General features: G+C 56.7%; 1 protein-coding gene across 6 annotated transcripts in view; it reads right to left on the bottom strand.

Annotated features, from left to right (window-relative positions):
• WNK2 (WNK lysine deficient protein kinase 2) overlaps positions 1 to 12,545 on the bottom strand; it is a 128,560-nt gene extending 116,015 nt beyond the window's left edge. For all 6 annotated transcript variants that reach the window (XM_063100674.1, XM_063100679.1, XM_063100671.1 and 3 more), the window contains exons 1-2: positions 12,475 to 12,545; positions 11,356 to 12,033 (exon numbers count right to left, since the gene is read on the bottom strand). In XM_063100674.1, the coding sequence (XP_062956744.1) occupies positions 11,356 to 12,033 (678 nt within the window). In that variant the 5' untranslated portion in view covers positions 12,475 to 12,545. The remainder of the gene's footprint in view (positions 1 to 11,355; positions 12,034 to 12,474) is intronic.
• Between the last annotated feature and the right edge of the window lie 825 nt (positions 12,546 to 13,370).

Below are 13,370 nucleotides of genomic sequence, written 5' to 3'. Positions count from 1 at the left end.
ATCTTCAGACTTCAGATTCTGGGCATGATCAAATGTCCACATTGGACCACCGTCAAGTCACAGCTGAGAATTTTCCCAGCTCATGCACCCATGAGCAAGCACACACAGGAAAGAGCCAGGAAAGCAGGAGGTTTTGGGGAGAGCAGACACTGGAAGGAGCATGGTCCTTCCAGGGCAGCTTCTGGCCTGAGACAGGCAGGGAGTCTCCTGGCGAGACCAGCTTTCCATGGCCAGCTCCAAGCTCTGCCAACGGCGCCACTACTGATGGGATGGGGAGGCCTCCACAGTGTTCGCAATGGCGCCAAGAAACACCGTGGGAACGTCTTCACCAACAACAACCCTCCACTGACAGTCAGACCCAACACATGCCTCCCCAGAGCCAGTCCTAGTCCTGGAAGATGCCTGTAAAATCAAAGAAAAGGCAGACGGGGTCAAATGCCTCCCATCCCCCAACAAGAGCTTCACAACACAGTGGGCATTTTAAAGGCTCTGAGGAGTTCTGCAACAGCAACAGCTGCCTGACCCCCAGCCTCCAAACCTATCTACCCTCTTTCTGCAGCCACACTTTGAACTCAGATGGGACAAAACGGCACAGGAGAGAGACCACAGGCCATGGCAACAGCCACTGTTCGGCTCTGTGACCCTGGATGTAAGCCGCTCTTCCAGGTCTCCTTTCTCATCTGGGAAAACTGAGTTCTGGGGAACAGATGTGCTCACACATGGGACTAAGGACCCAAGAAAATCTTCATCCAACCAGAGCTTCCTTCCTTCCCTTCCTGTCTGTGGCCAGCTGGTGGCCTGGCTGACACCTTGGCAAGCTATGGGTCTGGGGCCTGGGCCTGGACCTCCCTGCCTTGGAGCTGAGCTCAGAAACAGCTCTGGGCAAACCCAATAGGACTCAGGGGCACCCAGTGGCCTGTGCCCTCTCTCCACCCCATTGGCTCCTCTCAGCCCGTGTGTCTGGACGGTGCTCATGCCCATGATGTCTTTAATTTCTGGAGCCACCTTAGAGAGACCTCGCTCCTGAACACTCTGGGCAAGGGCCACACTCAAAGCTGAGGAAATCCACCCAGCTGGAGGGCTGGCCAGCCCTGGTGCTCAGGCAGGTGGGGTGAGGAGGACCTCAGCATGCGCATAAAGGTACGGACACCACTCAGCACAGAGGCCCCAAGAGCCCAGGACCCAGGGCCGCCTTGCTGTGGTCAGGAGGCTATGCCCAGCCCCTGTCCCCCACAGCAGGCCAAATTGGCCTTTCTGGAAAAGGTTTCACGGGGGCCCAAACAGTGAGCACAGAGACCAGGAATAAACTCCAGAACCAGAGCCTCCCCTCGCAAATCAACAGCTTTAAAACACACTCTATACACAAATAAAAAAGATTTTAAAAGCTGTGGCACCCAAAAGACATATATGTGTGTGAAAAAAAAATAAAAGGCAATATGCAAAAATAAAAATCGTTGTGTTCACTTGGATTGTGGGTGGGGTTTTTTTTATTTTTATTTCTACGAACTTCTTTAATGTAGCTGTTGTACTTTTTTTTTTTTTTTTAATTAGTCAACTATTATTTAGAGAAGTTCTAGGTTTATGGGAAGTTTGAGCAGAAAGTACAGAGAGTTCCCATATACTCCCTCACGCCCACACACAGTTTTCCCTGTTATTAACATCCTGCATTAGTATGACACATTATTATTAACTGAAGTCCATAGTTTACATTAGAATTCACACTTGGTGTGGGTTTGGACAAATGTATAAAAACATGTATCCATCATTATAGGATCACAGAAAATAGTTTCACTATCTTAAAATTCCCCTGTACCCTGCCTATTCATCCCTCCCTCCCCCAACTCCTGGCAACCACTGATCTTTTTACCGTCTCCATAATTTTGTCTTTTCCAGAATGTCATATAGTTGGACTCATGCAGTATGTAGCCTTTTCAGATTGGCTTCTTTTACTTAGGAATAGGCATTTAATATTCTTCTATGTCTTTTCATGGCTTGATAGCTCATTCCTTTTTACTGCAAGATAATATTCCATTGTCTGGATGTACCAATGGATAAATATATCCATTCAGCTACTGAAGGACATCCTGCTTGCTTCCAAGTTTTGACATGTATGAATAAAGCTGCTATAAACATCTATGTGCATTTTTATATGAACATATTTTCAATTTATTTGAGTAAACACAAGAAGTGCGATTGCTGCTGGATGGTACGGTAAGAGTATGTTTAGTTTTGTAAGAAACTGTCAAACTGTCTACCAAAGTAGCTGTACTATTTTGCATTCTCACCACTGAAGAGTAAGAGTTCCTGTTGCTCTACATCTTCACCAGCACTGGGTGTGGTCAGCTTTCTGGATTTTGGCCATTCTCATAGGGGTCTGTAGTGGTATCTTGTTTTAATTTGCATGTCCCTGATGACATATGATTTGGAGCATCTTCTCATATACTTATTTGCCATCTGTATATCTAGGTTGTTTGTTTTCTTATTGCTGAGTTTCAAAAGTTCTTTGTATATTTTGGATAATATTCCTTTATCAAATGTCTTTTACAAATATTTTCTCCCAGTCTGTGGTTTGTCTTCTCCTTTTAGACATTGTCTTTCACAGAGCAGTTTTTAATTTTAACGAAGTCCAGCTTATCATTCTTTCTTTCATGGATCATGTTGGGAAAATAGAATAGTTTAACCAGGGCCCCTTGCCTTGGGTCCGGTTGGGGGTGGTGAGGCACATTCTTTGTAAGCAAGTTGTGTGTGGGTGGAGTTAGTATGTATGGGCAGCACCACCACCTTGGCTGGTGTCTAGTGCCTTGGGCGTCCACCACTCCGCGCAGCCATGCTCTTGGACCTATGGCTCCAAGGACCTTTTGGCTGGTTACCTAGCTCATAGACCTGTGTGTGAGGGGTCTGGTGACCCAGCCTGGTGTGTGAGGGGTTTGTGACGGGCTTGAGGGGTCTGTGAGCTTCAGACCCAGCCCTAGCTCGACATTAGCCCTAGCTCAACAATTGGCCCAGTCAGTAGGATTACGGGCAGGAAAAAGAGCGCGGCGGATCATGCCTTTGGTGTTGTATCTAAGAAATCATTACCAAGCCCTAGGTTACCTAGGTTTTTTCCTATGTTTTCTTCTAGAAGTTGTATAGTTTTGAATTTTGTATTTAGGTCCATGACCCATTTCAAGTTAATTTTGGTGAAGGGTATAAGGTCTGTGTCTACATTTATTTTTTTGTATGGGGATGTCCAGTTGTTCCAGCAGCATGTACTGAAAAGACTGTCTTTGCTCCATTGAAACATCTTTGCTCATTTGTCAATGAACAGTTGACTATATTTGTTTGTGTGTATTTCTGGGCTCTCTATTCTGTTCTACTGATCTATGTGACTACTCTTTCACCAATACCACACTGCCTTGGATCACTTTTATTCTATTCAAAAAATTTTTAATATATATTTAAAGAAAACTAACTTGAGAGGAAATAACCAAGTATTCTGGAAAATCCTTAGGATTCAACCCTCCAGGGAACAGAATTGGATTTGAAAACTCTTGGGAACAGGAAAATCTGCAGACACTCCTCAGGAGGCCAGCCTCCACCTGGGGGCCCTCTCCACCCAGTGGGAATTCCCCAAAACACAGCCCTGGATGGTCTATGGCCAGAGGCAGATCCTAACTTGCTTTTCAAAAATCCTAGCTGCTGCCGTTCACACCCTTTTCCTTATCTGCAGCTCAAAGGATAAGGCAACAGCAGCCCAGGTGCTCAGAGCAAGTGCTGCCAGAGGCATCGCACTACTGCAGGAGACAGGCAGCCTCGGAACCCTGCCGACTGCTCTCCATCTCTCATCTCTGCTGTTGATGGCGGTTTATTCTGCAGGAGGAGTGAGTGTGGGGTGAGGAGAGGTTGACTGGAGGAACAAGGGACTGCACTTCTCTTGACAGTTCTCATGTGAGGGTCGGCTAGCACCACCCCCACTGCACAAATGAGTAAACCGAGGCTCACAAAGGCAGGCACCGTCCCACTGGGAATATAGCAGGGCTCTCCTCACCTGGGCATGTTTGTGTGCACAGGGACAAGGTGGCCAGGATCTTTAGTGGGGGTGCCCTGCCTGGTTGCAAGGCTCCCAAACCCCCCTTCTCACCACTGCAAGTGGATGCCAACACCACACAGCAGCCGCTCAGCCAGGAAGGACCGCAGCAGAGACCCAGACACACGGCCCGGACCTCTGCTGGACCTGATCATGCTCTCTTCCATCCAGGCGGTAACCTGGAGCTCTGTGCCATCACCTTGGGCATCTTCCAGCTACAGCCTGAAGCCAAGCCCAAACCACAGGCCCCGAGAGACACCCACGAGTGCAGAAGGCCTGCAAGTTCAAGCTGCTCTGGAAGGTGAGTGGCAGGCAAGGGGCCACCCTGCCCGGACTTTGGACTACCCTGTGGACTTGCTGTGGCTGGTGGGGCACAGGGGGCAAGGAGAATGATAACTTCTGAAGGCACAGTTGTCCTTAAGGTGCAGCCACAGTTCCTTAACAGTTATGGCATGGGGAGCTCCATCCTGACCCAGGGCACCCCCTCTGGGCAGGGCTGTGGGCGGTGGCCCCTCCGTGCTGGGCTGACCTGAGGGGGGCCCAGCCTCCTCTGGGGCTCAGTCCCAGCTCGTCCACTCATGTTCCTGGACCTCCCTACCTGGGCTCCCAGATGCAGGCTCTTCCTGGGAGACCCTGCTCCCCCCAAGGACCACCCTTGACTGCCTACAGGCCGCTCAAGTTAAGCATGTCCCGAGCCAAGGCCTGCTCTTCCCCCAAATCCACACTTCCCTTGTCCACCTCAGAGGGCAGCAGGCACATCCTGCCAGGCCCAATACTGTGCTGTCACCCCGATTCCTACCCTCTCTACCCTCAGATCCAATGCAGTGAATCCTCTGCTTTCTACCTTCAAATGCACCCAGAATCTGACCCTTCTCCCCACCCCACCTGCTACCCACCTCCGCCCCTACCCTGCATATGAGCCCTGTCTTCTCTCACCTGGACAGTGGCAGTCACCTCCTCAATGACTCCCTGCCCTCACCATCATCCCAAGCTGTCACTATAGCGCCAGAGGGACCTTGTCAAATCTCAGTCTGCTCCTACCCCTTCTCTACTCAGACCCCCCCACCCCAGTGTGGCTCCCACCTCTTAGAAAAGCTGAGTCCTGGCCACACCTACAAGCCCTCCCTGATGCAGCTGCCTTCACGCCACCTCAGTGCTTTTGCATGAGCTGTCCCTGACTCCTGGTGTCTGAACTGCTTGCTTTCCTGTCTCTTGCAGGCCTTCTCCTGAGGCCCTAGCTCTCTACCCAAGCCATGGCATCCCATCCACCCACTCAACGTGTTCTCACATCTCTTGTCTGCTGTATACCAGGGTCATGGTCTGTCCCATTCCCTCCAATACCCCTCGGCCTGGAACCAGAGCACATGCTCAACAAAGAATCCTGAGTCAGTGAACACACCAGCACACAGTGTTGAGCCCCAAGCACAGGACTTGGCCTCTGAAACCTCCCAGAACACCTGATCCTCTCCTCCGGCTCACAGCCCATCAACAAAGCCCCCTCAGAGTAAGCCCCCAGCCACCCATGGAAATGACTGGGTGTGGGGGGACGCAAGCCTTATAGCTTACCCTACCCTCCAAGGGACTGGTAGCTCATCCTGGCCTGGGCGCTGCTTGTTTCCATGAGTCCAACGCAGCGTTGTCCAGGTTCTTGTGGGTCACAAGCCCAATCCTGTGCTCTGTGGACGTCTCCAGTGTGAGACTAGGCCCATCACACATCTCCTTGGCATTATCCAGCTTCCACGCATCCCCAGCCCTGTCTCCCTTGCTATAGCTTGTTTGTAGTCTGTCCCCTCCTAGGTCTGTCTGGCATTCCTGTGGCCACTACTAGGTCACCCAAGGCACAGTTTTATCCTCTGAAAAAAGCCACCTGGAAGAGCTGCCAGGATGCAGGTGGCCATTCAGGTGCACAGTTAGAGTAAAGAAAACAAGAGTACAGGAGTTCAGCTGTTCCAGCCATGTCTCGGGTGCTCTGATGGACATGTGGAGACAGAATGCGGAGACAGAGCACTGTGGTCATCACAGAAAGCTCTAGTGCCCGGCGCTTCAGGAGGTATATCCACCTGCCCTTCCCTGGCCTCCCAACACATCAAAGGGGATTAAGAAAACACCAGCTTCAGTAACAGCAGGTCAAAGGGGCAAAGCGTGCTGGTTAGCCCTCCATGTGTATAAGATGGTCCTGGGGCCCTCGCCCAGAGCTCAGAAGCACAGTCTGGGAGTTCCTGAGTAACACAGTAGCCTGGCTCTGAATCCGGCTCAGCCAGGCACCCCTGAAGGGCAGGGCCTCTGAGGATGCCCCAAAAGCACAAGCAGGAACACCTACTTCCAACAGGGAATGCCCCCAACAATGGTGACCCACAGCTCAGGCTGCTCTTCCATCCTCGCTGACCACACGCACCTGCCTGACAATAGTTGGGGCGCAGGAGAGGGGCCGCTGGGTGCCCACATTTCTGCACCTGGCCAGGAAAGAGGAAAAGCCTTTCAGGCAGCTAGCGCCAACCTTTCTTGCCAATCAAGCCAAAACTTTGGTCAGCATAGAGCATAACACATCTCACCTGGAAAACAAACTCAGTATTGTCATCTGACTGCTTTCAAATTACAGCTATTCCAACAAAATTAGCACTTAGGAGATGTACAAAAAAAAAAAAAGGCAGGGTGACTGCCAGCTAAATCTGGTCGCACCTCCTCTGAGTTGTCCTGCCCCAGCGATTGAGTGAGCTCCATCCACTTCCTCTGTGCTTGGATGACAGCTCGTCCCCCATCCTGTCCCTCTTCTCTCCACGTAGGCAGTGTCGGGACTGAAAGCAGGCAAGGCTGGCAGCCAGGCCTCCCACACAAGGCCACTGGTGCAAAGTGCTTAAGCTCTCAAGTCCCCCAAATCTTGGTCCAAGGCCATATTTCCTGGAGGCGCCAGCCTACAAAGGTGATAAGGATCCCACCAGCATGGTGAGTTGGGTGAGCTCGGTACTGGCACTAGTCGGGCTGCCCATGGCCATCAGAGAGGCTGCGGGGGAGTTGGGCTGTCCTCTGAGGACAGTGAGGGGACCAGCGCACTAGGCACAGGCTGCACGCCTCCAAGGGTGTCACCCGCTCCCAGGCATAGACAGGTAAATGGGACACTGAGACGAGCCATCACTACCCCACAGGAGCCCTGGCCCCTCTGAGCAGCACAAAGCAGCAACAGTACCCACTTCATCACCAGGCAAAATGGTGACCTGTGTCCTATGTCCCCAGCTGGCAGGGTTCAAATGGAACTAGGACTAGCAGCAGCTCCCTGGTCCTCTTTAGGACTCACACCACCCTGTGAGGGCCCAGCAAGGCTCTGGGCCGAGGGTTAAGGACTCCAAGAGGTAGACAGACCTCCATGCTGGGCACAGGTTCCAGCCCTGCAATAGCAGCTCACAGCAGCCTTCTGCAGGGAGCACAGCACAGAAGGCCTGAGACCTGCATCCCCCAAAAGCAGTGGGATGCTGACAGGGAGGGGGTCAGTACTGATGTGGTGGCTGGAAGCCAAGCCTTCCTCCAGCTCCCCGAAGGAGACACAGCAGAAGCAGGTAGGTCCAGGAAAGGAAATGCACGACCTCCTACAAGGCTCCTAGACAACGACCCAAGGTCAAGGTTGGCTGTGTTTTCTCAATTTGGGGACCCATGGCCGGCTCAAAGGTGGCAGCAAGTAGGAGTGGGTGTCCTGAGCCACATGGGACAGCATCAGTCCAGCAACCCAGGTAGCCAAGAAGAACAAGGAAGTCACAAGAGCTCAACACCAAGAGGAGGAGGGGACAGGCTGTGCTGACCCCACAGGAGGTAGCAAAGGGCTGCCACCATGCCACACTGGGCACCTCTTCATCACCATACTGTGGCCATGCCAGGCCCCTCCTCATCACTACACCATGCCATGCCGGGCACCTCCTCATCACTGTGCTGTGGCCACACCACACTCGACCTTACCACCCCCCAGTAGAAGGTCCAGCCAATGCCCAGGTGGGACCCAGACCTGCCCCCAGAGCAGCCCAGCTCACCACAGCGGGTGGTGGCCACTCCCAGAGCTGACAGAGAGCTCCAAGCTACCCCACACAGTCCGACAGGACGGGGGTCTGTGAGAGACCAGAACCGGCCAGAGACAGCCACGGGAACAAGGGAAGTGTGAGAGGGAATGAGGGCAGGGGGTTCCAGGGGCATTCCCCTCCCTTCCTCACTACTGTTATGTGTTCTGATATCAAGAATAAAAGCTCACTCAAAAGAAAAATGGTAGGGCTCCCCCCGAGGCACCCAAAAAGAAAAAAACAGTTCAAGTTTCAGCTTTGGACATCTGGAGAATTCAGAAGGTAAAACATCTCACTGCCCTTCAGTGTGAGATAAACAAGTATTACTCTCTCTAAAAAGCGCTTTCAACACTAATTCATTGAAGGAAATCACATGTCCTGAAAGCCAGACTTACCAGGTCCACCACTGAAGTGTTTCTACCCCTTGGCAGGGAACCCTGGAAAAGGCGAGCCAGCAAAGCGCCTCTCAGCTCCCCGGGGAGGCCGACAGGTGCCCCGGAAGCCCCCTGCCTGCCAAGGGTGGGAAAAGGAAACAGAGCCCAACACCTGGGTAAACAGGCTGGGGGGAGGCGCTGCCCTCTGAGGTGCTTATAGGTGCTGGAGAAGAGGGGGACAGGCCAAGAGGAATTCCATGAAGCTTCCCTGGCTGAATATAACCTTCCCACAGACCCTCCCTCCACCATGTAAACCATGACTCCCAGGAGCCTCTGACGACAAGAACACCAGGATGAACACCTCCACACTGTGGACGAAGAAAGCCCCGCTCCCCAAGAACAAAGCCAACCCACCTGTCGCCCTCCCAAAGCTGGCCAGCCCCTCTGCACAGTGGTGGTCAGTGTGCAGACCCAGGAGCACCACTCCCGGCAGACACTGAGCCCCTCCCACAGCCCGTGCCCTGGTCTTGGTGGTGCATAGCCTCTAGGCTCCCTGCTGCCCTATATCCAACCCCTCCCGTTCCAAACTCCCACCACCCCACCAAGCCCCTGCCCCATTCCCAGGACATTTGCCAGTCCTTCCCAAGCTCTGCACAAAGTCAGCCCATGCCCCACCCTCCACACCAGGCTGGTGCCCTCCCCCCATCCCAAATGCCCCCTACCATCTCCTCGCCCGTGACTTTGAGGGGTTGTTCCATGTCCCCACCGTCCTCATGGTTTGTGATGAGGAGGCTCCCAGCACAGGCCCGACACACAGTAGGTTCTCAGCAAAGGGGGCTCTTCTAAGCTGGTCCAGACCCCCTCTCATGTAAACTCTCTCAGATCAGCCAGACAGAGGGAGGTGAACCAAATAGTGCACCTTGGCCTGGGGTGAATGTTAGCAGCACCTCTTATTGGGGGAGGTGCAGGACAGTTCCCCCACTAGCTTGGGGCCCCCAGTAACACCTGAGCAAGGAACAGCACCAGATATACCAAAAGCCACCTTCGGCCTTTCCACTCCCATTTAGAGTTAAGGAGCAAAAGACCCCTGGAGGGTGGCCAGGCTCCACCCCAGGAACAGAACCGCTTGCCTTTCCTTAAAGGGAATGGGAATTAACAAGCTCTGAGAGTCACATGAGCCTGCAATGCCTCAGCCAGAATGCCTCAGCCAGATCAGCTCGGTCTGCCCAAATCTAACTCAAATCCCGCCTGCTACAGCACCCCGGCTCCATCCTCCACCCTGTGGGGGCACCCTGCGGCAGCAGCACCAGCAGGTGCTCAGAGTGCTATGCCAGGTCAGCTGGAAAGAGATGAAGGTGGGGAGGGAAGGTGTGTGCTACTGTCCAGAATCAAGAACTATCTTCTTCCCCTTCCCTGATCCTCTCTCTTCTCTGCCTTCTCATGCAGCAGAGATGCCCAGCACACCATGGGATCCCCTGACCACAGACCCCTACCCTATCCACCCACCTGCCTGCCTATCCTGCACCATCAAGGCACCCCTCTGCAGGGCCCCAAACTGGCCAGGCCATGAGAAAGGGGCGCTATTCAGTCCCTCTTGAAGGACCCCACAGGACATGCTGACCCCCATCATGAAAAGCCACATTTCCACAGCAGAAGCAAGGTACGGTGGGGAGGCGAGGCTTCTGGAGCTCTTTGTCTTGGGAGAAAGGCTTAAGACAGGTCGAAACCCACTGAATTAGCCCAGCTTGCACACACATGCAGGCCACCCTGCACACACATGCAGGCCACCCTGCAGGGGCAAAAGGACAGGACACAGCAGCTGAATCCCATTTCTGAGCCAAAAACGCATGCGTCCTGCAGTGTGGCCCACGGCCCTGGAACCCAGCTTGCCCCAGCTTGTCCCAGCCCTGCGTCAAGACTGGAAGGCCGGCTAACTTTACAGGCCAATGGGGTAGGCTTACACCTCCACCTGGCACCCTCCCAAGCCACCCCGTGCCTGACAGCTGCCCCCCCCAATGAAGGGGACTGCGTAATCACCCCACCCCACCCCCGTGACAGGCGCTGCCTCTGCTTCCAAGGCTGGCCCAGGACAGCTAGGGTTGCCATTTATATAATCTTCCAGGGCTAGGGCAGACACAGCCAACTGAGGGCAAGGTTATGAAAAATGCATGCCCAGAACCTTTGCATCCAAAAGAAAAGGAAAAAAAATCCACCCGCATTTTGCATGACTTTGTTTTCAGACCTCTCACACATCCATTTTGTGAACAAATGCAGTGCTCAGAGAACCAAGAGGCTGCTGACGGTGCTTCCAGGCCTTGCCCAGTGGTCCCAGTGCCCCACCAGGTCCCAGCCCTGGTCTCAGACCCCTGGGTCAGAAGAAGCCCCTGCAGGCATCCTGGGCTGGGGTAACTACAACGTGCAGGACCAGGTTGGTGATAATTTAAGGGCAGCTCATAGCTCCCAAACCACCCCGTGAGGGCCTGGACACCATGCCTTGAAGCCCCCACAATGCTTCTGCAGAGACAATGGTCCAGACCCTTGGGTCAGTAAAATGGGTTATGAGGACTCTAGAAGGAGCAGAGCTGACAGACACGCCCTCCCGGTGCCCACTCTCCAGAGCACCGAGCACGCCCGCTACACATGGAGGCAGGACCTCCACCACCAGCAGGCGCACAATCCCTGACCTGCCCACAGGGACAAAACCGCCCCAACACGCCGCGCAAACCCGGCGCGCGTCCTGCAGGCCACCCACACAGGGGGTGACACACGCGCCACCCCTTCTGCCGCCACGGCTGCCCACGGCCTGGCGCAGGAGCAAGGACGCGCCCAAGGACGCACTCGCGGACAGCCCACCTGCGGGCCAGCACGAGCTCACCTGCAGCTCACACCAGGCCACCTCCACCCAGGTCTCCGTGTCCAGCCCTTTGTAGACGGTCTTGAAGGAGCCACGGCCCAGTTCGATGTCGAACTTGAGGAAGCGGCCGTCCAAGGAGGTGGCCACTGCCTTGAGGTCGTCCTCATCGTCCTCCTGGTTCTCAGGCTCATCCCGGCGTGCGCGCCCAGGCTCGGGCTCGGGCTCGGGCTTCGCCTCCGCCGCCCTCGCGTCCTCCTTCCTCACAGCGGCCGCCGCCTCCTCCTCCAGGGGGCCGCCGTCGGGGGCGGGCGCGGCAGGGGCTGCGGCGGGGTCCGGCCTGGGTTCTTGCGCGCTCCCGGGCTCGGGGCCGTGGTCCGCGGGGGCGCCGGGGGCGCCGGGGGACGGCTCGGCGGGCGCAGGGACGGCGCCGCGGGCGCGCTCCGCGATGAGGCGGCGCGTCTTGCACAGCAGAAGCACCCGGCGCTGTAGGGGCTGCGGGGGCTGTGCACTCGGCGCCTCGGTCGCCTCCAGGCCGGGAGGCTCCTCCTGGTCCGACTCCACCACGCTGCGCCGCAGGAAGCGCTGGGGCCCGGGCCGCGCCGCCCTCGCCCGCGGCTCCGCCATGCCCGTGGGCCCCGCGGCGCGCCCGGCCTCCATCAGCGCGCCGGGGGCGTCTCGGCGGCGGCCATCGCCGTCCATCTGTGCGGGCCAAGGACACACAGGCCCGCGTGAGCGCCGGCCCCGCCGCACCTGCCCGGGCCGCGGAATGAGACAGCTCCGCCCCGGGGCCCGCGCCCTGCCCAGCCCCAGCCGCCGAAAGGGCCTGCCGGGCTGTCCCTAGGACCCCGGGAAGAAGGACCTGCTGGGGTGTCCCTGAGGGCCCGGACGGGCCGCAGAAGGGACCGGGAGGCCGGGATAGGGGAGCCGGCCCCCTGCCCAGCCCGGCCCCAGCAGGGGAGCCTGCTGAGCTGTCCCGGGGGAGGCTGCAGAGGGGACAGGGAGGCCCGGGGAGGGGAGACACCGGCCAGGCGGCAGTTCCACAAAAGACGCGGGCCCGGGGCGCGGGAGGGGAGCGCGGGGAGGGGGTGCGGCGGCGCGGCGCGCACACAAAGGCGGCGGGCGGCGGGGCTCGGCACTCACAGGGCTAGCGGGCGCCGTCCATGTCCGCAGCCCGGCGGCCGGGACGGATGAGGCGGCACTCCGGGGCCAAGGTCCGTGCTCGGGGCCGGGTGCGCGCTCCGGGCGGGGTCTGCGCTCGGGCGGGGGTCGTGGCGCTTCTCCGGCTTCTGCGCGCTGCTCCCTCGGGCCGGCCGCTGCGGGACCGCGCTCCCGCGTGCTCCTGCCGGCACCGCGCGGCTCCGCTCTCGCACCGGCTCCAACCCGGCGCGCGGGGCGGGCGGGGCATGATTTCGCTCCGCCCCTGCCCCGCCCCTGGCCGGAGGGGCGGGGCCTGGCACGCCCACCTGGCTGCGGGCGCGCGCGGCCACCTGCGGGCCGGCTCCTGTGGCTCGCAACTGCGGCTCCCGCAGCAGGCGGCGCTCCTGGCTTCTGAAGAAAGCTCTTTGGAACGCTCCGCAGGGCTGTTGGCAGTGCAGGGCCCCGTTTGTCCCTGAGAGGAGGAGGCAACAGGCTCACCACCTCCCCATGCCGTAACAGGCGCGCTTGACCTCGGAGCCCTGTACCAGGACAGAATGGCAGGCTGGAAGAAGGCCCAGAGCCAGGGAGTACCCCCACCCTCAGGAGCCCAACCCGGGGCTAAGCCTAGTCGGGAGCTGGAGTGGCCTTTCCTTTCACAGGATCCACGAGGACCTCTCCATCACCCAGGGAGGTACCAGTGATCATTGTGCCCGTTTTACAGTTGAGCAGATCTAGGCCCCAAAAGCAGAAGTTAAGTACCCCAAATCTCAGAGCTCCCTACACAGAAGCTGAGCTGGGATGCCTTGGGTGGAGCATAGAAAGGCTTCCAAAAGCTCCTTGACCCAATATGTTTTTCTTCCTCCACCTCTGACAAATGCCACCTCTCCCAGGGAGCCTTC

This window comes from Cynocephalus volans, chromosome 6, assembly GCF_027409185.1.
Source record: "Cynocephalus volans isolate mCynVol1 chromosome 6, mCynVol1.pri, whole genome shotgun sequence".
NCBI classification, from domain to species: Eukaryota; Metazoa; Chordata; class Mammalia; order Dermoptera; family Cynocephalidae; genus Cynocephalus; species Cynocephalus volans.
Note: the sequence above shows the minus strand (reverse complement) of the source record. Positions and strands in the feature narration are given on the sequence as shown.